This window comes from Dermacentor andersoni, chromosome 3, assembly GCF_023375885.2.
Source record: "Dermacentor andersoni chromosome 3, qqDerAnde1_hic_scaffold, whole genome shotgun sequence".
NCBI classification, from domain to species: Eukaryota; Metazoa; Arthropoda; class Arachnida; order Ixodida; family Ixodidae; genus Dermacentor; species Dermacentor andersoni.
In genome coordinates this window covers 166,922,318-166,944,800 of record NC_092816.1, presented here as the reverse complement: position 1 = coordinate 166,944,800, position 22,483 = coordinate 166,922,318, and the positions used below count along the sequence as shown (strand labels likewise).

At 45.6% G+C, this 22,483-nt stretch overlaps 1 protein-coding gene across 2 annotated transcripts; it reads left to right on the top strand.

Annotated features, from left to right (window-relative positions):
- Positions 1–7,516: 7,516 nt before the first annotated feature.
- LOC126524485 (uncharacterized) lies at positions 7,517–19,406 on the top strand. Of its 2 annotated transcripts, none has more exons than XM_050172795.2 (2): positions 7,517–8,054; positions 16,343–19,406. In XM_050172795.2, exons 1-2 carry the CDS (start codon positions 8,005–8,007, stop codon positions 17,886–17,888), a joined length of 1,596 nt encoding a protein of 531 aa, XP_050028752.1. In that variant the 5' UTR covers positions 7,517–8,004; the 3' UTR covers positions 17,889–19,406. The 2 variants fall into 2 exon arrangements, with proteins under 2 accessions (XP_050028752.1, XP_054923315.1); XM_055067340.2 differs by lacking the exon at positions 7,517–8,054 and adding an exon at positions 9,476–9,862.
- Positions 19,407–22,483: the final 3,077 nt, after the last annotated feature.

Below are 22,483 nucleotides of genomic sequence, written 5' to 3'. Positions count from 1 at the left end.
TTGACAGTATAAACTTCCCTCCTTTCAAAAGTACGTACAGAAATATCCAGGAGGGCTCCCGCATGGTGTTTTTATTGAGCGCCGACAGCCAAACCTATGAGGAGGGCGCCGGGTTGTCCCTCATGATACGAATGCGAGGCGCTTCCTTTAGATGGCGACTCCGTGTGTCCTCGACCCCAATACAACATGACGTCTTCAATTTTGCTGTCGTTGTCAAGTGCGTCCTCTGCTGTGGAGGCGCGTTCGTTGCGCGGGCGCTGGCGGGCGTCCAGTTTTTTCTTGCAGAAAGTCTGCGTAAATTTTTTTATGACTTTACTTGCTTTGATGCGGCCACTACTCTTGCCGGCCGGTACCAATTGTAGTTTTAGCCAGGCGAACCGCTATTATACAGTGCAACTGTTAAAACCTTGCTGGGCTTCTCATTGCGTCCGCAGCTTAGCCGAGCTGGGGGAGAGAGAGCTGAGAGAGAGTGAAAGCAGAGTATAAAAATAGCATCGTGAGGCTATTAGAAATTATGGATCTTTTTTCTGCATGAACGTGATGCACCGCTTCACTACTGCAAAAAAAAAAAAAGAAAAATGTACTCAGGTAAATCAAACTGAACAGCACGAGTATTTTAAACCAACAGGTATGAAATATGGTTGAATTAGCATGCGTACAGCTGTTTAATAAATTAAATTCTGTACTGTAGCTTTAGTTTATCAAATGAGTATTTGGTTTTGTGGATGAAAGAAGTTGCTGGCATGCTCGAAAAAAAAAAATATTCATAGGGCTACTCAGTCACCAGTGGCTACGGCTACAACAAGATGGAAAAATGTAACGCGCATTCCAATGTCGCTCTCTCTCTTTCGTGAATGTGTATATGATGATGGCCCCACAACTAAAAGTTTATTTCGGAAACAGCAACGGAGGGCCCTGACTGCCCATATCTAATGCAGCATCTAGTTCGTTATCTTGTCTCCGCCTGTAGTTAAGGAGACAAATATATTACATAGCGATTGAAGCAGCGATGTTAAACGACTCACCGGTATTGCCGTCCCCAGTCGCAGCGGTATCCGGCTCCCATTTTGATTCAGACGTGTTCCACATGGCTCACGACTGAAACCTAGGTTTCGGGCTTACATCTACGCTTGCAACATGTCTCTTCACCCCAAGCTAAATAACACGAGGTATCGAAGCGCAATAAACTGGTTTTAGCACGAAATAATCAACTGATGTACGGACCAATAAATTTGCACCTGCCGTGCACGCGAACATACCGGTAAAAATTTTTTAATCCAATCCAGAAGTCACGTGGGAGGTCGATAATGCTGTACGCTATTTTGCGTTTATAATGATAAAAAACAACAAGGTTAGTAAAAAAAGAGTACAATCTATAATTAGGAATGATAATTTTGTACTGTTTGTCATAAGATAAAAACGCTTCGTTTGCTGTTGAAGAAAGTTTGTAGGCTAAAATTGCGCTTACTACGGCGTATATAGCGGGAGATGTTGCGCTCACGGGGGAACCTTATTAATTGGCCTATTCCTGCATTTTTAGCAGCGCTGCGTGGTCTATTTCGCTACTTCGCAGCCTATTTCGCGGTCTACTTTATCGCCCTCTATGGCCATTTGTTGGACTTGAGAGTGTGCAGGGCCTAGGCGGCTAGCGGAGAGTTTCGAGAGGCTTCGCGCGCCGGCTTCAAGACACAGGAAGTAGACGATATGATGTCGCATCATGACGCAGGGGCAGTAAAGACGGGAGGAGGAGAAAAAGCACGGCTAGGGAGGAGGGTAACTTGCAATCGTCCGCAGCTCTCTTCATTTGAGACGCTTCACTTAAATTGTGGTGTGAATGTCTCACTGTAGCTGTACCCAACGCATCTACAAAATGTGCACGAGCCGTGTGAAAAAGCATTTCAATGAGCCTGCCTCTTTCTTTGTTTATGAAGCTATAGCTACTGTTGCTTTTTTATTAGCTCAAAGACAATTTTGCAAATTCATTAGTGACCGATAATAATTTACCGCCTTTTCAAATGGACTTCCGAGAGCGATGGAAATTAGTGGTATGAGAAAGCGCCGCGATTTCCACATTATTTCCCTCATAGTTCACTATGAGGCACGTATTGCCCTGAAGAGCACACAAGCAACCGTCGCGTTTTACACGGTGTTTTGCGCTTCTGCGTCCGTCCCTTGTGTCACGTTTTCGAAACGTCTTCTTCGCCCTTCCACAAATGTCGATTTTGGCTGTTCGTTCGTGCGGGCGGGTGGCCATGAACGACGGGCAGGAGCTCCCGCTGCGTACTTTAGTTTTGCATTATTTTCACCCACTGCTCAGCACCGCCGGTTCCCTTACTTCGTTGAGCCCCGAATGGGCGGGGTTAAAAGCCGGGAGAACCACGAGACCCCCTTTCCAGGGGCACGGCCGGACTCGACTCACTCGCTCCTTCGTGCTCCCTTACGGCCTTTGCCGAACGCAACTTATCCGAACGCAACTTATCCCGAATGTTTAAGCTTAATCATTATTTTCAGTGCCAGTAGTCAACGTCATAGCTTCATATGTGAATGAAACGGCTGACAGCTTTTGAAGCGTAAGCCTGTGGCAGACGACGCTGGAAAGATTAAAGAAGGTTAAGCCAGCACCCCCAATTAATGAATACACATGTCGTTACTTAGGGCAAATGATTATTTCAGTAGACGCACTTCATTACAAGACAGATATAGATACTGCGAGGCTACAACTAAATTAAAAATTTACTGATTGCTGATTTACTGAGTGCGCTCTTGTACATTTTGGTACCAACAATCTTCACATCATGTACATTAAAGCCTAAAATATTTTCTTGGTGGCTTATGTACATAAGCAACTGGTTTCTAATGTTTTTCCGTTACCATATTTGTGCAGTTTACTAGAAGTAGTCGAACAAACTTGTCAGCAATCACATCAGCTGTGCGCCTCGTGTGACCAATGCCGACATCTGGGCACTTCAAGATGGGCGATTGTCCAAGGTGTGGTGTAACGAGAAGTTGCAGCACTTTGTGCACTTTCGTTCGCGGAAGGTGCTTCGCAGCCATTTCGAAGAAAGCCACAATTTTGTCCAAAGTGCCAAGAACATGCGATTTGAATAGTGCAGTCCACTTTTGTCCTGTTCGTGCAATAGGGTGAACAAAGGATCTCCTTTGTACGCAACCTGAGCCCGAAGCCTTTTGATCATGACGAGGTAGCGACTAGCTCGGTGAGCGTCGTTACTGTTGATTTGTGTTCAAGCACTTTGTCTCTCCTCGGTTACCTCGTCCCGCGCACTAAAATCTTCATGAGGAGGCAACGGTGACTTTGCTTTTCACTTTGATGAATTTACAGGAGCACGGGGGTCACGACATGCAGGGTCCTTACGCGGCCTCTTTGTAGCTGGCACCATGTAGGACAGATAGAGTTCGAAAATGGTCGGTACAGCTCCCGCAAGCAACTTCCGTATTCGGCATCCGGGAACACAATCGTTTTCATTGAAGTGTTTGCTACATACTACAGTTGATGCGGACTTGTCGTTGATGACGAGATTCTCACGGGAAATGTTTTTTCGCCACTTAGAACACAGTTCCGAATCGCTAGGAAATTCGTGAAAGGAAACGCCGGGCGTCTTCCCCTGCTGAACTTTGCAAAATGGCACGCAACCGTACACCGTGGCTACAGTGATAGCGTTTGAGGCAGCAGGAAGAAAACGCTTTCACGCTTGCAACGATCCCACGGAGAAAGCTCACAAATTCAGCTGCAAAAGCTGGTACACAATACGCAGCACGTGAGGGATCGGCGGCATAGGCGCCGCCGTCAAGTACAGAAATGGTGAGGTAACTGCGCCAACAAAATCAGCCAGCACTCATACCGTGGGCATTAGCGGACAAGTCTGACGAACGTTGTATGTAGAAGAAAGTCACCAATCGGGACAGGAGCTACTCAAGAAAATTATGTAGAACCACTGCGCGTGCCTTCGCGCCCCGGACACGGTTAGGGTGCCTCGATCCGCGCTACTCCGAGGTGGCGCTGACATCGAGGCGCCCTAGGACCAAAAAGTAGGGAAGCTCCGGTAAAAGCAGTGGAACAAACTTTAAAAGATAGACGAATACCAGACAGTTGGCGACAAAGTAGAATGAATTTCATTTATAAAGGCAAGAAGGAGAAAGATAGAATTCACTCGTATAGACCGTTGACCATTACATCGGTAATATACAGGCTAGCAATGCAGGCAATCAAATTAAAGCTTCAAACTTGGGCAGAGAATAATGAGAACTTTAGAATGGCTTCAGAATAGGTAGGCGTTTCGATGATAACTTATTTGTTCTTACTCAGTGTATTGAAATATCATAAGTAGAAAGCAGACCGTTATATGTGGCCTTTTTAGACATTACAGGAGCCTATGACAGCGTAGACCGCAACATTTTGTGGGATATTCTGGAAGGGGAAGGCTTAGGTAACGATTGTCTACAGCTTTTGAGAAAGAATTACCTAAAAAATACCGTTTGCGTTAAATGGGAAGGGATGAGAAGCGAGGACAAAGTTCATGTCAACAAGGGACTGAGACAGGGGTGCCCTTTATCCCCGTTGCTGTTTATGATGTACATGGTGAGGATGGAGAGGGCGCTAGAAGGAAGTAATATCGGGTTTGATCTCTCATACAAACAGGCGGGTACAGTAGTTGAGCATCAGCTCCCAGGTTTATTTTATGCGGATGACATTGTGTTGCTAGCTAACAAGCAAAGTGGTTTGCAACGTCTGGCTAATATCTGTGGACAGGAAGGCAACAATTTAGGTTTTAAAACAGTGAACAGACAGTGGAGATACAGGGCCAGGAAATACCTCGGGTAACAGAATATAAATACCTCGGTATATGGATAAATGAGGGCAATAGATATATGGAAACGCAGGAAAAAACAATAACAGTGAAGGGGAAAAGAAATGCAGCCATAATGAAGCACAGAGCGCTATGGGGATACAATAGGTACGAGGTCCTCCGAGGTATGTGGAAAGGTGTAATGGTTCCAGGACTTACTTTTGGAAATGAGGTTGTTTGCTTTAAATCAGGGGTACAATCAGGACTCGATGGGAACCAAAGATCAGTGGGTCGCCTCGCATTGGGCGCTCACGGGAAGACTACAAATGAAGATGTGCAGGGTGATATGGGCTGGACTAGTTTTGAAGTGAGGGAAATTCCCAGTAAAATTTAGTATGAAGAACGCCTGAGGAATATGGAAGAAAGTAAATGGGCTGGGAGAGTGTTCAGGTATCTGTACAGGAAAAACATTGATTCACAGTGGAGGAAAAGAACTAGGAAGCTTACCAGCAAGTACGTGGCCTGTAGGGTGGGCAACACAGCAACATAGACGGTCAAGCGGAAAGTCAGAGAGGCTGAAATAATCTCATGTGTGGCGGCAATGGAAAGGAAACCTGCCATGAGTAACTACTTAAGAGGAAAAAACGAAATCAGGAAAGAAACAATTTATGATAACTCAAAGGGAAGCTCATTACTTTTCGAAGCGAGATGGGGATGCCTCAGAAAACGCACCTATAAAGCGAGATATAAGACGGAAGAAGAAGCATGTGCTTGCTGCGGTAAAGCTAGGGAGACTATGAAGCATGTTTTATTAGAATGTGAAGGCGTCTACCCAGCGGTCGATTACGGCACCACTGGCCTCCTTCAAGCCCTTGGGATCAGAGAGAGCAGTGGAAAAGTAAACACGTCGGCCGTAGGCATTAGTAAGAGGCGATTGGAGGATTGGTGGGAGAAAAGCAGGGAAACGACAAAAAACGGAGACGTAGAAAAGCACAGTTCGCAAAAGGGGATCAGAAAATTTGGTTGTGGGATTTCATAGTGTTCTCTCTTTTTTTTTTTTGTTTAACTTAGGTAGGGCATTAGGCAGTATAATAGCAAGAGCTTGGTGGCGCAACCCACCGCCCCGTTCCAAAGGGGACGCTCATAACATCCATCCATCCATGCATCCATCCTAGACACGGTGAGGTGGTAGCGACCTCGTACGGCGAGCCATCGAGCTACTCGTCAAGAAAATGTTCCGTGTATTCCCGTCGCGTGGCGAAGGCCGCAAGGGAGCGCGGAGGAGAGAGTCGAGTCCGGCCCAACGTTACTAGACTAGCTTCAGTTTTAAAACTCGGTGCCGTTGCGCGGAACCGCCACCCGCCCGCGCCTTCGTGGCGCTGCAATCGCGCCCGGCTTCACTTCCTCACTAGCCGGCTACGCGGCCGGGCCGGACTAAGCACGCGGTGCAGCGTTGGTGTATTCTGTGGTTCGTTGTTGACCGCGAATTTCAGCAAGCATGTCATCCGTAGAACTGTAGCCTTCGCCGAGTTTCTTAAGAATATCAGCAGACGATGCCGGCGTGCTGCGTACCTGGCTGCATAGGCCGCTATCGGAACGATATCAACAGTTCGACGCACCACTTTTTCTGTGCTCCCAGCAATGCGACGCTTCGCTCGGCGTGAAACAGAGCGATTCCTCGTGCCGACCGGGAACTCTGTGCAAAATCAACGGCACGCGCTCGCGCCACTGCTCCCGCGTTCGTCGTCGTCTTCCACAGCTGGCTGCGTGGCCGTTCATCTTTCCAGCGTAGAATTTCACTTCACTTCTGTCGTCGTAATGGGGAGGCCGCGTTTACGGGGGTATGAGCAATTGCTTAAGGGAGTATGAGCCACTCATGGTCTTGCGTAACGGAAAGATTTAATTTTGAAGAAATTAAATTTCGAAGAATCACAAGCGGCAAATTGCAGGCGAAGGCTGCTAACCACGCCGCCGAGCAAACTCGAGACATCGAACGCAAGCGACAACTGCGGACTGCGGGCATAGCGTCAGTGACGTCGTTCTCTCTCGCAGCCAATTGTGTGTGTAACCTCATAACTGAGAAATACATTAATGAACCCTCGGGATTAACCCAGTGATAAACACAGGGGCCGCACGTTTCAGCTTCGCTGATTAAACATCTTCATGGTATGAAAAATCTGACTTCTTTTCTTTTTGTGGCTTGTGTGTAGAAAGACCGACATCATCTTTATTTTTGTAGCGCTTCTGTGGCGTGGTGAGAAGCTTCGGTGGCGATGAACATCATACTACAATCACGCACTTTGGCCAGATATTCAGGCTCGTGACCCTAAACTGCGCGAAACGTTCAGGCGACAGGAAGAAACACACGACATCTAGAAACGCAGCTTCTGCGCTTCGCTATATGCGTTTCTTCCTTTCGTGCAGTTTACCCTTCTTTCAGTATTAACGAACTGGCGCGATAAATCTTATTGCTGTAGGTGGATACCGCTTTCTCGTGGTATCACTCATTCGGACAAGGGAGACCGCCAGCGAGCGTGAAACACGCGCAAACTGCCCGTCCGCACGAGCTCAAGGCAGTGACGAGGCGTCTGCACTGGAGCCCGATGGAACAGCGTTGCCCTCTGGCGGCTGTCACAGAAGTGGCGACAGCGGCTATAAGCGCGCGGGCGGGGAGTTTTACAACTGAAGCTAGTCTAGTAACGTTGGTCCGGCCGTGCCAGGGGATGCGGGCTTCTCCCTTTCAAGTTCACGCGAGGTTTCGGGGAATCTAAAGCCCCTCCATAGCCGTTTCCGCCGACCAGGTTTCCGCCGACCAGAAAGCGGCGGTTGCGCGTGGATGGAGGGGCTTTAGGGGAATCGGCTTCTGTCGTTCTCCCAACGTCGCGCTCGCCATTCTCCTCTCCCATGCCTCTCCTGAGTCCGTGACGAGCAAACAGCATGGCGGGTGGCGGCGTTCGCTTTTTCTTGGTAACAGGAGCAACAGCACAGTTCGCGTGTACGGCTGGTATGGCGAAGTACGCGTATTTCTGGGCTCCCCGTAACGCAGGTTTAGATTATTCATCTACGGCGCTGTAGAATGCGCTACTAAACTTACCACGATGCGCTACATTGGAGTATCGTCCACTATTTATAAAAGGTTCTGCACCTATTTTTGTTCGCGATCGATCGGCCTTGCCAGTGCTCGGTGGACGATACAGTGATGGGCCCTTGCCCAGGCAGAGGCGTCGGAGGGGCGCCAATAAGCTCAATGTAAGTATACATGCATTCACGCGCGGTGCATTTGTTCGTTCGTAATGCGCAACTGCAGCGAAAGATGCAAAATAACTGTGTATGAGTATTCGAACTCAGTGTAAATGTGTGAATCGATGACGTAGGTTGCGCCGAAGCTTTTGACAAGAATTTAGTAGTAAGCGAAGTCTATGAGCGCAATAAAAAGAAGAGCGTCGTTGTGCGTGCGAGCTTGCCGCGGAGAACATGTTCAGTAGTAGACGGTGCACGTAAGCCCACATTCTCTTGAGGAAAGTCGAGAGTCGCGCTAACGTATGTTCAAGAAATGCTTAGTGCGCTAGGAGCTGGTACAGAACGATTGTTGTCCAGATTTTCTAGGTATTTATGACTGTCTCGTGGGAAAGCTTGATAGTGATGCCATCGAAATTATGTTGTGGTGCTCGGATGGAACATAATCAGGGGGCTGTGTAAAACTACGTGATTTTAGCCGACGTAGCCTGCCGTCGTCCCGACTTTAACGGGAAGCGAAGCGGCTGCGACAGCGTGCCTGAATGGGAATGCGTGAAGGCTACACAGGTCGATTTGTACTGTGGCACGAAATCAACCGGTGTGCTTAACCACACGCACGAAACTCCTTGTTCTGCGCAAAGTCTCTAAAACCGTTCGCTAGTGCAGGCGTTAGCCAATAGTGATTGCAGCCGCCGGGCAATGGTATGATATACGTGGTGCAATTTCACTTGCAATATCGTTCATGCTACGTCACTGGTTCGGCGAGCGTGCCGTTGGCGTCTTCTTGCTTATGATTTTACTATATCTCCGGGCTTCCCTACTAGATCCCACGCATGGCGTGGACGTAGAACCGACAGCAACGCGGGTCGTCTGACACCACGCTGGCTTTCTCGTATTGATAGCGTAATAATTTCAAATAAGAAAACAGCAAATCATATTGACCGCAAAAAAGACGGGGACAACGTCAAAGGTCAATATGATTTGCAGTAAATACCAACTAGGCCAAACTGAAGTTCTTATGAAGAAAACAGCTTCGAGAAAAGCTTCGAAGTTTCGCGTTTTCACCGAAGTGACGCTAAACAAACCGTGCCAAGAATAATTATTAAGGCGAAAGCCTTAGTTGTCTATGTTGGCGGTGACCTTCGCGAAACTGCGCCGTGACGGAATACCGGGATACGAAGTCAGCATGTGCAGAAAACGCAAGCGTGAAAAACGCAGTGGAAGATCACTCCTTGTATGTGAACATGTAAAATGTCCAGAAATTTTAAAATGATAAATGCAAACTACGAAGAAAAATCTTTTTCTTTGCAAAATTCAGAAATATTGTGAATAAAGCTCTTTGTACAATGGTGGTAAACCAACAAATATATTCCAAGCATAAGTTTCCCATTACGGTATTTTCCAACACTTTTTGCACCGTTTCAAGTTTCAATCTATGATAGATAACCGTGGGTCTGAGGTTAGGTGTCTTAGCGACGGTTGTCTCAAGCTTCAGAAATAACCCAAAAAGTAAGTGTATGATTGTTGCATGAGTGCGTTCGTTTTCGTGCAACTTATATTGTTCTTTCATGTGTTGAATGCAGAATACTGAGTACTATTTCTAACTTTAGTTGAATATTTATGTTTTGAACGACGGAAAAGGACCCACTGCGTGCTACTTTGTAGCTCTAAGCATGTGTTTCCGAATGCAACGTTCCTTCATATACTCTTGTGGCATGGATCAAGAAGTGCCCTGCTGATACAATAACAGCTGAATCGGAGGATTTCGTAGCAACTCCCTCCAAGTTGCCAGATGAGCCCTTGTTGTGCTCCACTTTCAGGTTACAATATTCCTCCTATCGTAGGTGCGTGATAAAAAAAGAAGTTTCGACATAGAGGTTAATTATTTTCAAGCTGGATAGACGTCACTCCAAGGTGCATGATGGTGTAATAACAGTGTGTTTCAGCCTGCGGTATGGGACGCTATTTATGGTGATTGTGGTACGACTTTTGCTATCATTCTGACCTACAGTATACGATGTTCATCAGTGAGGGAGCTTCCGTTGATTAGTGCGAGTGGCCACGGAAATGTACATAAAATGTGTGAACGATACATTCACTGAGTTCCTTCTTCGCGCTCATGAAGTAATCGGTGAGGCAGGCGTTGTTGAACAGCTCGTAGGCGCGAGCCGAGTCGAAGCTTCATATTTGCCGCACATGACGCGTTTACGCAAGAAATAACATTACATTGTGCAAAATAACTCCAAGTATACTCATCTGTTAATCATAACGATATTCAAGCTCACGTAAGTTGTGAGGTGCAGTGTTTGCACGATCGGGGACAAAGTGTAAGATAGACAGGAGCGCCGACACGATTGATAAGGTGTTCCAACGTGGCTCTCGGCGAGAACGGCCTCCGAAATTGTCCAGAGCACTTCGTCAGATCTCGGAGGCCATGCGGCGAGTCAGCTGGTTGTTATACTCGAAGCGCAGGCAAAATGACAGGCACACACAAATGCACATTAGACAATACACAGCGCTACCCCTTCCAACAAGAAATTGATTTCCACTTTTACAGCAGTATTTATGCACCTCGAAACTTCATAGAACACATGTACATTGCTCGACACAAGTAGAAGATGCTACAAGTAGGACAGGTAATGCCAACAAACCCATATTGCTTCCCTCTTAAGGTGTTTTCTTTTACTCAGGTCATAGATGGCTCGAGAACTTGTTACAAATTAAGCAGGAGCTTTGTTACTGTTAGTGTCACGACCGCCCACAGACCAGTTACAGTAACGTCAGTGATATATAGAATAGCAATTTAAGCGCAGCACGGCAAGTGTAGTCGAAGTGGGTTGATGTTTTGATATATTGGGAAACTACAGAATGGGTTCAGACCAGGCAGACGATTGCTACCTGGGCGATTAGACAGTAATCGTTTAATTAGGGAAAGGCGATTAGAGAGTAATATTTTTGTACTAACTCAGTGTATGTTGATTTCAACAGCTCGGAATAGACCTTTATGAATAGTAGTTCTAGATATGAAGGGAGCCTAACAAAACGTAGAAAGGGAATCGCTATTGGATATTGTCAAGCACGCCGGCATAGATAACTATTTCGTGGGGTTGCAGAGGGAAATATGTCGGGATAACCGAGTACAAACTGTACGAGGAAGCCAAAAATGCAATGAAATGCTGGACATTCACCCAGCAAATGAGCGAGGAAAAACTGTCTGTATTGTTCAGACTTTATGTTAAGGGTATATAAAGATGGGAAACAGGTTTTTTTATTTATCTTACATCCGTAATGAAACAGAAGGTGCAACAGAAGACCCCTGGGCTGATATGCGGACGACATAGTGCTACTAGCGAACAATGCAAGAGATCCACAGATAACCCTTGCAATTCAAAGGCTGAAAGGCGTCAGCAGGAGACCTGGGCTCTCGAAGAGAGAGAGAGAGAGAGAAAAAAAAGATAACGTGTTTTACCATATACAGCCACAAGATATCCCACGACCTGAACAAAGTTGTAGACTGGCGCGGTGTGCCAGTGGTCTTTTGTGTTCCAAACAAGCTCTCGAGGCTCTGTGCCCGCATTTTATTCCCCGAACAGCTAAGCCATGTGTACGAAAAAAAAAAAGGACACCAGGCCTTTCCTGCGATGCACCGTGGCGCAATCTATGAGGTAGATCTGAGCCGTGGCAGAGTGTACATTGGCCAAACAGGACGCTGCACTAATTACCGTTTAAGGGAACGTAATTCATCGACTAAGTAAGGAACACGGTCACACCGGCGCTTGCACTCTACCCCGTAAGGGTGCGTGACGCCGTTTAATAACACGCTGTCTCTATAAAATAGCCCGGGATGCGCAGGCTCGAGAATTGCTGGAAGCCTTTCACATAAAGAAAATGGGGATTCCTGCAGTAGCGTTCTGTCGGTTTCACTTCAGAAAAGCGAATTTGAAATTTTAGATTCGATTTGCTCATAGTTTCTCTGGCTTGTGATAGCTACCTTGCGTGTTGAGCTATTCTGTGAGAATTCGTGCACGTGCGCCGAATGTAACGGCTGTTGCGCACGTATCTTCTGTGCCTATACATTTGGTACTTCTTTGAATAAAGTTAGATGCGAGTGTGGCGCTCTTTCTGTCTCCTCTTTTTTTTCTTTCTTACGTTGATTTTAACCTTGTGCCACACATTCGTCTTAATCCTCGGAGACTTGCGAATACGTGTGGCATGTTTGCACAGCGCAAAAGACGAGGACTGAAGGAAGAACACAACACAGGCGCTACATGTGGCAATACAACAACTCCAGGCCTCAAGTTAAGCACAGAGAAATCGGGAATCATGACCTTTATTGAAGAGACGAGTAATTACCTGGTGTTAATTCAACAGTAAGTCATACCAATGGTGAAGCAATAAAAATACCCGGCTATATACGTCAGCGAAGAAAAGACCAACGCAAACATTCACTATAATAATGTAAAAATGAAAGGGAAGTGGAATGTACCAATGACGAAACATATAACCTTTTTGGGGCTACAATAAATATAAGGTGGTGCGAAGGATTTAAAAAGGAGTAATGATGACAGCGCAAACGTTCGGTAATGCCATTCTTGCTTAAAATCGACATCATGTCGAGGTTGGAAGTTAACCAAAGTGAGTAGGAAGGTTTGCTTTGAGGGCTTACTGTAAAACGAAAATTAGGCAGTGCAGGTTGTCATTGGTTAGGCTTCCTTTCAAGTCACAGAAGCGCAGAGCTAAACTAGTTTTTAAGAAAGACTCAGGAAGATGTATAAAAATAAATGGGCGGCTGAAGTGCACAAATATTTGTATCGCAAAAGCGTGGACACATAATGGAGGAAGAGGTCAAGAAAGTTGGCAAGGAAGTATAGGGTTATTGTAAGTGATTGTAATTCCGGTGCACTTAGTTAACTCAGCGCCGGAACGACAGTGAAGGGCAGAGCCGGCGTATGTTCAAGGCGAAGATTTACTTCAGGAAGCTCTTATCTAAATGCGTTGGAATAGAAAATCTCCTTGCATGGCATCGCCACCATCAATTTCCATAAGGTTTGTTGCATTTAAAAGTGTAAATTTACGCACTGTAGGGAGTACATTTTTGATGTAGGCCATCGTTTTTTTACAGAAATTTCTGAAGATCCCCCCAAAAGGAACATGAAGGGTAGAGTTTACAACGGAACAATACATTATATCATAATTTTGTTAACAGCCACTACGGATACATCTAAAGAAGATAAAATTGATGTTTTCTTTAAATCAGTTGTCTTGAAACTAAAGCGTTATCGTACATTATCTGCTGTTAAAGACAACGTGCAAGGTTTGCTTCCTCCTTTAACAATCACAATTGAGGGTATCAGAACATGTCTACACTCATTGGCTGATTCCAAACCAACTGGTCTAGATCAGATATCCCCGAAAGCACTAAAACCTTGCTTGGATATTGTGTCTCAATTCTCAATACCTGTACATATTTTATGGCAAATCGCTTGAAATTGCAATTGTTCCCGAATAATCGAAGACGACTTTGGTTGCACCCATTCACAAAAATGGGCCGAAGTGTATAGTTGCCAACCATAGGCCGACTTCCTTGTGCTGCATATCTTGAATGATACTTGAAGATATTGCATAATCCAAACTCAAGAAAGGGGCTGACACATGGAATAGCACGCTGTGGTATAAATCTCCCTTTACAACCAGCCGCCACCGACAACAATCGCACGTGACGTCACTGCACTGACCCTTTAAAACTAGCATGCCGAGGATGACGAGGCCGCCTTTGACGAAAATAGGTCCTCCTATCGAAACCTTGGCCAGCCTTTCTGAGGCACCTTATCCCTGTTCATAACCTTTATACCACAGTAATGTGATGAAACATTTAGAAGCTACTAATTTTTTTCTTACAGAGCCAACACGGGCTTTACGCTGGTGTTTTATGTACCGCTCTCTTAATAGAGCTTTTTCATGACCTTACCACTGCGGCTCACAGTAGATTGCGGACTGACGGAATATTCATACACTTTAGAAAAGCATTTAGTTCTGTTTTGCGTGAATTATTAGAGCACGAACTGTCTGCTCTCAGCATTGATCAAATTATTTTGAAATGGTCTAGGGAATACCTTAATAAAAGAAAACAATACGTCGTACAGGGGGGCAAACAATCTGGATTTCTGGAAGTAACATCGGTTGTGTCACAAGGCTCGATATTGGGGCCATTATTATTGTTAATTTTCATCAATGACATCGCGTCTAATATTTCTTCCACTGTCAGATTATACGCGTATCACTGCGTAATATAAAGGACAATCAGTACAGATAGTGACATGCAATCGCCTGAACTAGGTCTAAACGTAGATAAGAGCACCACGTAACATTTAGCAAAGGAAAGCGCACACTGAACACAAGGTACCCAGTCGGTAATAAAGTACTCTGAAAAGTCCTCGAAGTCAAATATTTAGGCGTGCTTCTTTCGGGAGATGTTTCATTTAAACAGCATATTAATAACACCGTAAAAGAAATCTGCCAGCATGTTTAAAGCCTCGTTATTCGGAATCTTCGTGGCGCACCTCAAATACTCAACAGGGCGGCATACCCATCACTAGTAAGACCGCGCTTAGAATACGCGTCCAGGTTGTTGGAGCTCATCAAAAACGCCTCGATGATAAAATTGAAGGCATACAGAACCGTGTGGTGGTGTTTATATTAAAACAATATTCCCGGGGAGTTAGTGCCACGCGAATCAAGGCTAGCATTGCAGTCAAACCTCTTGACAGAAGGCGCAAGGAAAACCGACTGGAACTAATACATGCAATTTATAATAACTCAACTCGTATGGACAAATTTAAATATATCTAGCCACGCTACTACATCTCAAGCAGGAGTGATCACAGTTGTAAAGTTTGAGAAATTAAATGTCGCAAAATTACCTGACATTTTCGTTGTTTGCAAAAACAATATCTGAATGGAACACCTTACCAGCGGTGGCGGTCACAGCTGACGGAGCCCACTTCGCTCAAATGATGAATATTTCGTAATTAATAGAGTTATTGTTGCACTGTGCTGTTCTAACGGCGTGCATAGCATACTCTGAAATTGCGAATACCTGGTTTTTCTTCTTCTCTTCAACTGTTTGTCTGTCTGTTTATTTGTATTGTTTTTATTATTTGTACTCACTCTCTTGCTGTAATGCTTCGGCGCTGCAGGATTTTTTGAAGTATACCACTAATCTGCGAGTAGGTCTTTTGCACAACCTATGGGATCATTGTAATAATTTCACATAAGCTGCATATTTATATATGATATTTGCCCATCTAATCTGCTATAATATATGCAAATTAGGAAAATACGACGCCTGTGCATGGCGCAAATTTAAATATTTGTAAATAGTGCGCTTCAACTTTTTAGCGGCTTCCGGCAATATTTGTACCATCGTCAAGGACCGAAACGCAAGTTTTGCTAACGGGAGTCGGTAAACATTATATTTACTTCTCAAATGCAACAAATTTATTTGAAATATGTCGTGCGTCTTTGATGCTCGAGTCAACACTATAAAACTGACTAGATTGAACTCGTTTAGGACACAGGAAGGCACAAGTATGTCAGCGTCAGTGTATTAAAGAAAGCGTTCCACATAAGAAAATGCCAGGTATATTGGCGAGCCTGCCATTACAGCACAGGAATGTATATTGAGTGTGACGGTATGTGACGCAGAAAACTGCGGAATACTAGAGAGGTTTAGCTTGTCCGGTATTGTCCGGTACAAGAACAGCTAATATTGCAGTAACCAAGTGTATTTTACTTTGCTGCGGGTGTAAATTTTTGACAGCAACACGATTACGCCAGTGCCGAAAAGTTACACATGCAGCGAAGTAGAATACACTTGATTAAGGCAATATTAGCGGTTTTTAGTCTGTTTGAGCTCTGCGCCAACAGGTGGCAGCACGATGCAGGCCGTTTCCGTTTACGCCTCCGCCCCAATGCCCCATCCGCCTGCGTTTACCCGAATGTCGGACAAGCTAAACCTATCTGTTGTCAAAGTAAAGGGAATGAACGGGGGGGGGGGGGGGGGGGGAGGCTTGGTAGTTAAACACTTCCCGTGTTGCAACCTAGCTCTCCCTTCCTACTAGTTTTGTTGTTGCTTCAAGCACTGCCTTCTTTATAGCCGCCGTTACAGTTCTTTTACGTTGTGTTTTCTACTGCTTTGCTAATAAGCCGTTATTAGCTACGGTTCTGAAGCTGTAATTGAGCTATATGTAGTCAAATGTTTATTGCCCCATCTAATATATACAACTATGCACTCTTCGCAGCATCGTCCCTCTTGAAGTCGAAGCCGGTCCCGATTTGGATCTGCTTATTGAAAATCTCGTTGAAGATGCAGCAGGTGGCCAACAGGAAGCGCCTGTAAACCCACCGGCAGTACCTCCAAACCCGCCGGATATCCTTGTGAATCCACCAGGAGCACCACCAAACCCACCAGAAGTTCCTGCAAATTTACCAGAAACGCCTCGCATAAACAAAACAGCTACTGCGCTCCTGCACCAACTAAAGGAATGCCGCGCGATTAAATATGGGTTGGTTTGCGGTACGATCTGTGCTCTCTTTTCTGTTACCGTCTACGGCATACTGGGACCTCGAGCATCCCCGACCATGCTACTGATGCAGCCGTGGATCCCCTGGATAAAGCGTCCGCACGACACCCTAGTCCCTCGAATCATGGTGTGGACCGGCGCACCTTCCGAGTCGTCGGCAGCTCCACCAGTTGTGAACGCTGCGTCCGTCCTCGCGGCGCCAGAACCCTCCAGCTATAATGAGAAGTGGATTACGTGCTCTTTCGTCGGCTACAGTGGTGATGATATGCTGGCGCAGAGGAGGTGCACAGTGACGTACGATCGGCGCCTCGTGATGGAAAGCGACGCCATCGTGTTCCCTGCCGACAGCGTGAACGTGCACGATCTTCCCGGTCGGCGTGCAATTCGGCAGTTGTGGGTGTTGTGGGCGCGCACAGCTCCGGCGCTTGACGTCAGTGGTGTGGCACCATTCAACCTCTTTCGGCCATGGAAATCACGCTCGAGTATCTCTGATGAGCTGCTTGCACTTTTCAACTGGACCATGAGCAGTCGACAAGGCGCCCACGTCAATAGTACGTACAAGTCTTTTCGTCCTCGCTCCCCGTCCGTCGAACACCCTTGCTCCACCGCTGCTTCCAGGAGGCAACAGCCCCCTGGAAACCGCAATTCTAGTGAGAAGTCGACAATGCTTAGGAGAAGAGCGGACGCTGCCTGGATTGCTGCCGACTGCGAACAGCGCGTGTTCGAGGAAGAAATACGGACTTGGAGCGCATCCAAAGACCAGATAAACGGCTGTGTCGCGAAGGTCGTCAATCTGCACGTCATACCGAACTGTGGTGTCGGCTTGTGCGAGTCAATGGCGGACTGCGTCGCGTATGTCGCAAGGCACTTCAACTTCATTGTAGTCACGCAGACGCCAGCCTGCTTCCCTAGTCTCTACGAACTCGTTTATGAAGCGTTTAAGCACGACTTGGTTCCTGTCGTCCTACTGTCGTCGCCGAATGTCCCACTCAATCTCCCTCCCAAATCTACTGTGAGCGTGCAGGAAATCCTAGAGCCCATGTTCCTAGAAGAGTACATTCGTTACCTGCTTGACCATCCCGCCGCCTACGAGGCATACTTCGACTGGAAACAAAAATTTACCGTCACCACACTCGAGGAGGACCTGTGCCCGCTGTGCGTTGCTCAGCACGGCATCTACAAGTGGAAGTTTCCGGCAGGCCAGGACGTCCGTGAGTGGTGGCATCTTCGCGCTACGTGCAGTAGTGGTCCTTTGTTCAGATAGCACTGAAGCTGTCCAGGTCGGTTGGCCATGATCTCCTGCGGTAGGCCAGCAGTGAACTTTTTTTCGGACTGCTATTTCTCGAGTGATATCTTTTTATATAGGCTTTCCGATTTTTTCGAACTCTCAAGCCTGCACCGAACTTTGCAGGGTGCATTTACTAAGCAGAATGAGCTATGCTGTCGCTGTTTTCCTAGCCATGTCCACTATGCCGCGACTAACGCGGTAGACTTCGAAAGAAGATCCAACCGGATGGTGCTTTACGTCACGTGATACAGCACTGACAATAACGTGGACCACTTCCGCTGTATTCGTGCGCCATTCTTGTTTTGCGTCTAACCCTTGCCTGCACACATATACACGACTTCAAACCGCAATTCCGGTACACCTAGAGACAAACGTATACAAAACGAGCAGAGAAACTTCTCCGTGGCACCTAGGCAAAGTCAGACATTCAAGGAGCAAAAGCCCCCAGAAGTTTCTCGCTCGCTACTGTTTGTACTCGCGTCTGCGCACAGACGGCTGGCAATTTCTGAAATCAGACACTCGTCTTTCCTCTCTGCCACACTCCTGCCATCTTCCATGGCTGGAGAAAACGTGCTCCCGGGAAATGAGCACTACACCATTGACTTTTGTGGTGCTGATACTATTACTACTTACTATTACAAACACAAAATGCATCCAAGTTTCTCATAAGTAGTCCCTTGGCATCAGCCGCAACTCCTTTCTAAAATGAATGCTCACATCACGCATACACCTATCTAAACGCCGAAGAAATTTTAAGGCAGTAAAGTGTGCCTGTGTTTGTGTCCAGAGGCGCCGAGTTGTTAGTCTGCCGGTGTGCGGATCGGAGTACGGCTGAGGCCCAATTCGCGCCTTCTCTTTTTTCATTAGTACTCCCCGCCCCCCTACCCTGCGAAAGCTCTTTGGCAAGAGATGTACTGAGGCGGAGAGGCCATATATGTAAACATGAGTTCATTTGTTTCTAAGCTCGAGCAAATGTACTAAAAATGGCCGCATAGTTGCTAAGGTACTAAATAAATAAGTGAAAAAGGAAACTGATAAACACGTAAACACCTGGCAGACATTCATGACGCCCTTAGTCAAAGTCAGAGAAAACACTGGGCAGCACGAGCATTTCCTCAACAAGTCAAAATTAAAGTATTGCAACTCACTACAAACACATTGCTCGTAAGAATCACTGGAAAATACAAGCCTTTCCACAATAAGCCAATTCAAAAAACTAAAAAGAGATCTTAAACTCTTCGTGTCTAGGAAACACTGGCCAGTACAAACATTTCCACAATAAGCTAACAATATAAAATCTAAAGACCGGTCATAAGCTCGTCGCATTTCAATAAAGTAAACAAGCTACCGAACTTGATACGAAACAGAAAGACAAGAACAATACTTAAAGAGCAAGGTTCTAATAACTAAGCCGTACAATGTAGATCTTATTGGAAGGGATAAATTAAGGTAAAGGGCTGTGACACTTCGAATAAAGCTGGCGCATTATACTTTCGTGAAGTTCACTGTTATTTTATACAAAGGCTACTGCACGATCGAGAATCTGTTTCTTTGCACACTTGATCTCTGAAGAAAACCGTCCGCGATGTCACAGATTTATTTTCCGGATGAGACTTTTTCGACACTTGTTCCTTGGCAGATATGTCCGCTGTGACATTCATGATCACGCCATAGTGCCCCGCTTCACGAACATAATTTGTGAGTGACTGAAGAACATCATGATTCAATTTTTCCAACATTTCGTTTAAAATGTCGTAGGAGAACCAGCACGGCCACATTAAGAAAAATGGGGGCCCTGGGCTAATGTGCATGCCGGCCCCCCCTTCCTGTACTGACCCCCGCCCCTCCGTCGCCTGCTACGCTACTAGAAATATGCCATGTTTCATTTTAATTCTACCAAATTAAAAAGAACAAAGTGCGATCAACGGGATTATTATTATTGTTATTATTATAAGGAAAACAACAAAACTTGCTTGAAACGCGTGCTGTTGTAAACACCAATACATATGTTCACTTTGCGAATAATTGTCATTCTGTTTTCAGCAAAAGCTAGGTTTAAGGAAAAGTTTAGTGCACTGAAGACGAACAAGAACGTAGAAAAGACAACACAGCTCAGATGTCGATCCTTCTGAAGCTAGGCTTTGTTTGCATCACTAAGTTTAATTCCGTGAGGAGACGCATCGTTGTATCCAAAACATACTTTATTAAAACTCAAGCATCAGACTGCAGTAATCGTTATACACGTCACTCTCTAAATATGCAATATATATATGCAATATTTAAGGCAATACAAACACCTAAAAATGCAATATAGTACAGATGAAAATTACCAACTGTAATTACAAAACATTATTTGAAAATATTTTTGTTAAAGGTAAGACAAGCAAAGACGACACCAAATAAACGTGACACTATCAAAAACGACAAAAGTACAGTTCTTTATAAGCACGCTAAATATCACAAGAACAAACAAAAGACGAACGACGAAAATTTGCATATCTTGAATTACACTGCTCAGCGTTTCATTGGCAACGTGGAGGCTGGGAGGTGACACAACGAACTTATTGGAACTATTCATTTATAGCGCAAACAGTCTTCTCTTAAAATGGCATCTTTCGCGCCTTCGCTTTGAAGAAATCAGATATAGTCTGTTCGAAGGATAGATCGCGCAGGAGGTCACTTTCAATGGACATGATAGCAAGCGAGTTGACCTTGTCGTGAAGGAGGCTCGAACGAACGCGATTTTTTATCAGCGACAACTTGGAAAACGATCGTTCGGTCTCACAGTTTGCCACGAGTATGCTTAAGTACATTCGCAAAGCAATAGAAAGGTTCGGAAACACATCAGTAAGCTTTCTTTCGTGCAGCAACTTCATTATTCCCAAGGGACTCGTGTCCTGGCACACAGAGTTGTGCAGAAAGTTCGCAGACTGAACGATTTCAGCGGAAAATGCTGGCTCCAAATCATTTTTGTAGGTTATCACCAACTTCTAAGCCTGCTGTGCCACAGAGGCCTCGCTCGCAACTTCTGTCAGCAATTTTAAGAATCCAAACCTTTCGCAGAGTTCAGTGTAGGCAGCCTTTCGCACTCGCAAAGCAGAGCCTGGACTGTCAAGTACAACATTGTAGGTCTCTACGATAAACTTTTTTTTTACCTTGTAGCGCGCTATCGCTTTTTCCGTGCCGGTGCTTTCTCAAAACGATGCGTTTGCCCCCATCCTGATAACATTGATTGTTACTTAGCTTGGCTGCTCTCTTCGAAGGTATCAAAGAGAGCTCGCAAAGAATTAACAAAGCCTTCTAGAGAGCTCAGCAGGTCTACAGGAGTCGAAATGTCTAGGCCTGGTTTCTGAAGTACTACGCTCGTTTTGTCAAAGCGCTCCAAGATTTCACTCCAGAAAATCGCCATGAATGCAGTCTCTAGTTTTGTCATTTTCTTGAGAGAGTGTGCTTCGTTCCCAGTGTCACCGTTTTCTTCCTCGTTCTTTGATATAGCTTCAAGGTAACACAAGACTGCATTGAAAATTTTCAGAATGGCCTTACATGATTCAGGGTGTCTTGACCACCTGGTTTCAGAGAGACTTTTCAAAACAAGCTGCTGGCCAGTTCCGCCCATGCTGTCTAAAAGATACCTCCATCGCTTAGATGAGGCAGCAAAGAACACATACAGTCTATGAATTACAGTGAAAAATTTGACTGCCTTAAGGTAACTGTCAACACTACACGCGCCAACTAAGTTCAGTGAATGACCAGCACACGGGACGTAGACTGCCAATTCGTTCAGATGTTTGATTTGAGCTTGCAGTCCTTTGTATTTTCCTGACATATTACTCGCATTATGATAAACTTGGCCCCTACAATCATCAATTGAGATGCCATTGGTCGTCAAGAGTGACATCACGGTATCGAAAAGATACAATCCGGTACACTCTTAGGCAAAGTTACACCCTTTGGCTTGCCCCTTCTGCCACACAACAATAATCGTTATCTGCCTTGATGCGTTTCCTTTCTTTAACGCTGCGAGCCCGGAACTTTCCAGTAACGAACGGCACGCGCGTTATCAGAAGGGGCACTCCAAAGGGTGTAAACTGTTCTATGCTGATAAGGAGCATGCCGTTCGTTACTGGAAAGTACCGGGCTCGCAGCGTTAAAGAAAGGAAACGCATCAAGGCAGATAACGATTATTGTTGTGTGGCAGAAGGGGCAAGCCAAAGGGTGTAACTTTGCCTAAGAGTGTATGCGATTCAATTGGAGCAAATCCAAGAAAGCGTTCGTACACTTTCCCATTTAAATAGTATCGTAAAACTGACAGCTGATCAACGTGAGTAAGGTCTGCAGTCGAATAAACAATTAAAGAGAAGTATTTTGCGCGTTTCACTTCGTCAACGAGACGTTCCTTGACAGCCTTTGCCATATGCTGGATAAATTCATCACAAATCGTTTATGACAGATACGATGGGTGACCTTTTCCTTTGTTCCCATAGCGTTTGATGTGCTCCTCTGGAAAGGAATCAAACTTGGCAATGGCCTCTAGAACTCCCATATAATTGACATTTCTCGGTGAACCAAAA

Bases quoted from the DNA above. Each gene is read 5' to 3' on its own strand.
- LOC126524485 (XM_050172795.2), top strand. From the start codon at position 8,005: ATGGGCCCTTGCCCAGGCAGAGGCGTCGGAGGGGCGCCAATAAGCTCA. The intron at 8,055-16,342 runs GTAAGTATACAT...CACTCTTCGCAG, and splicing joins GGGGCGCCAATAAGCTCAAT to CATCGTCCCTCTTGAAGTCG.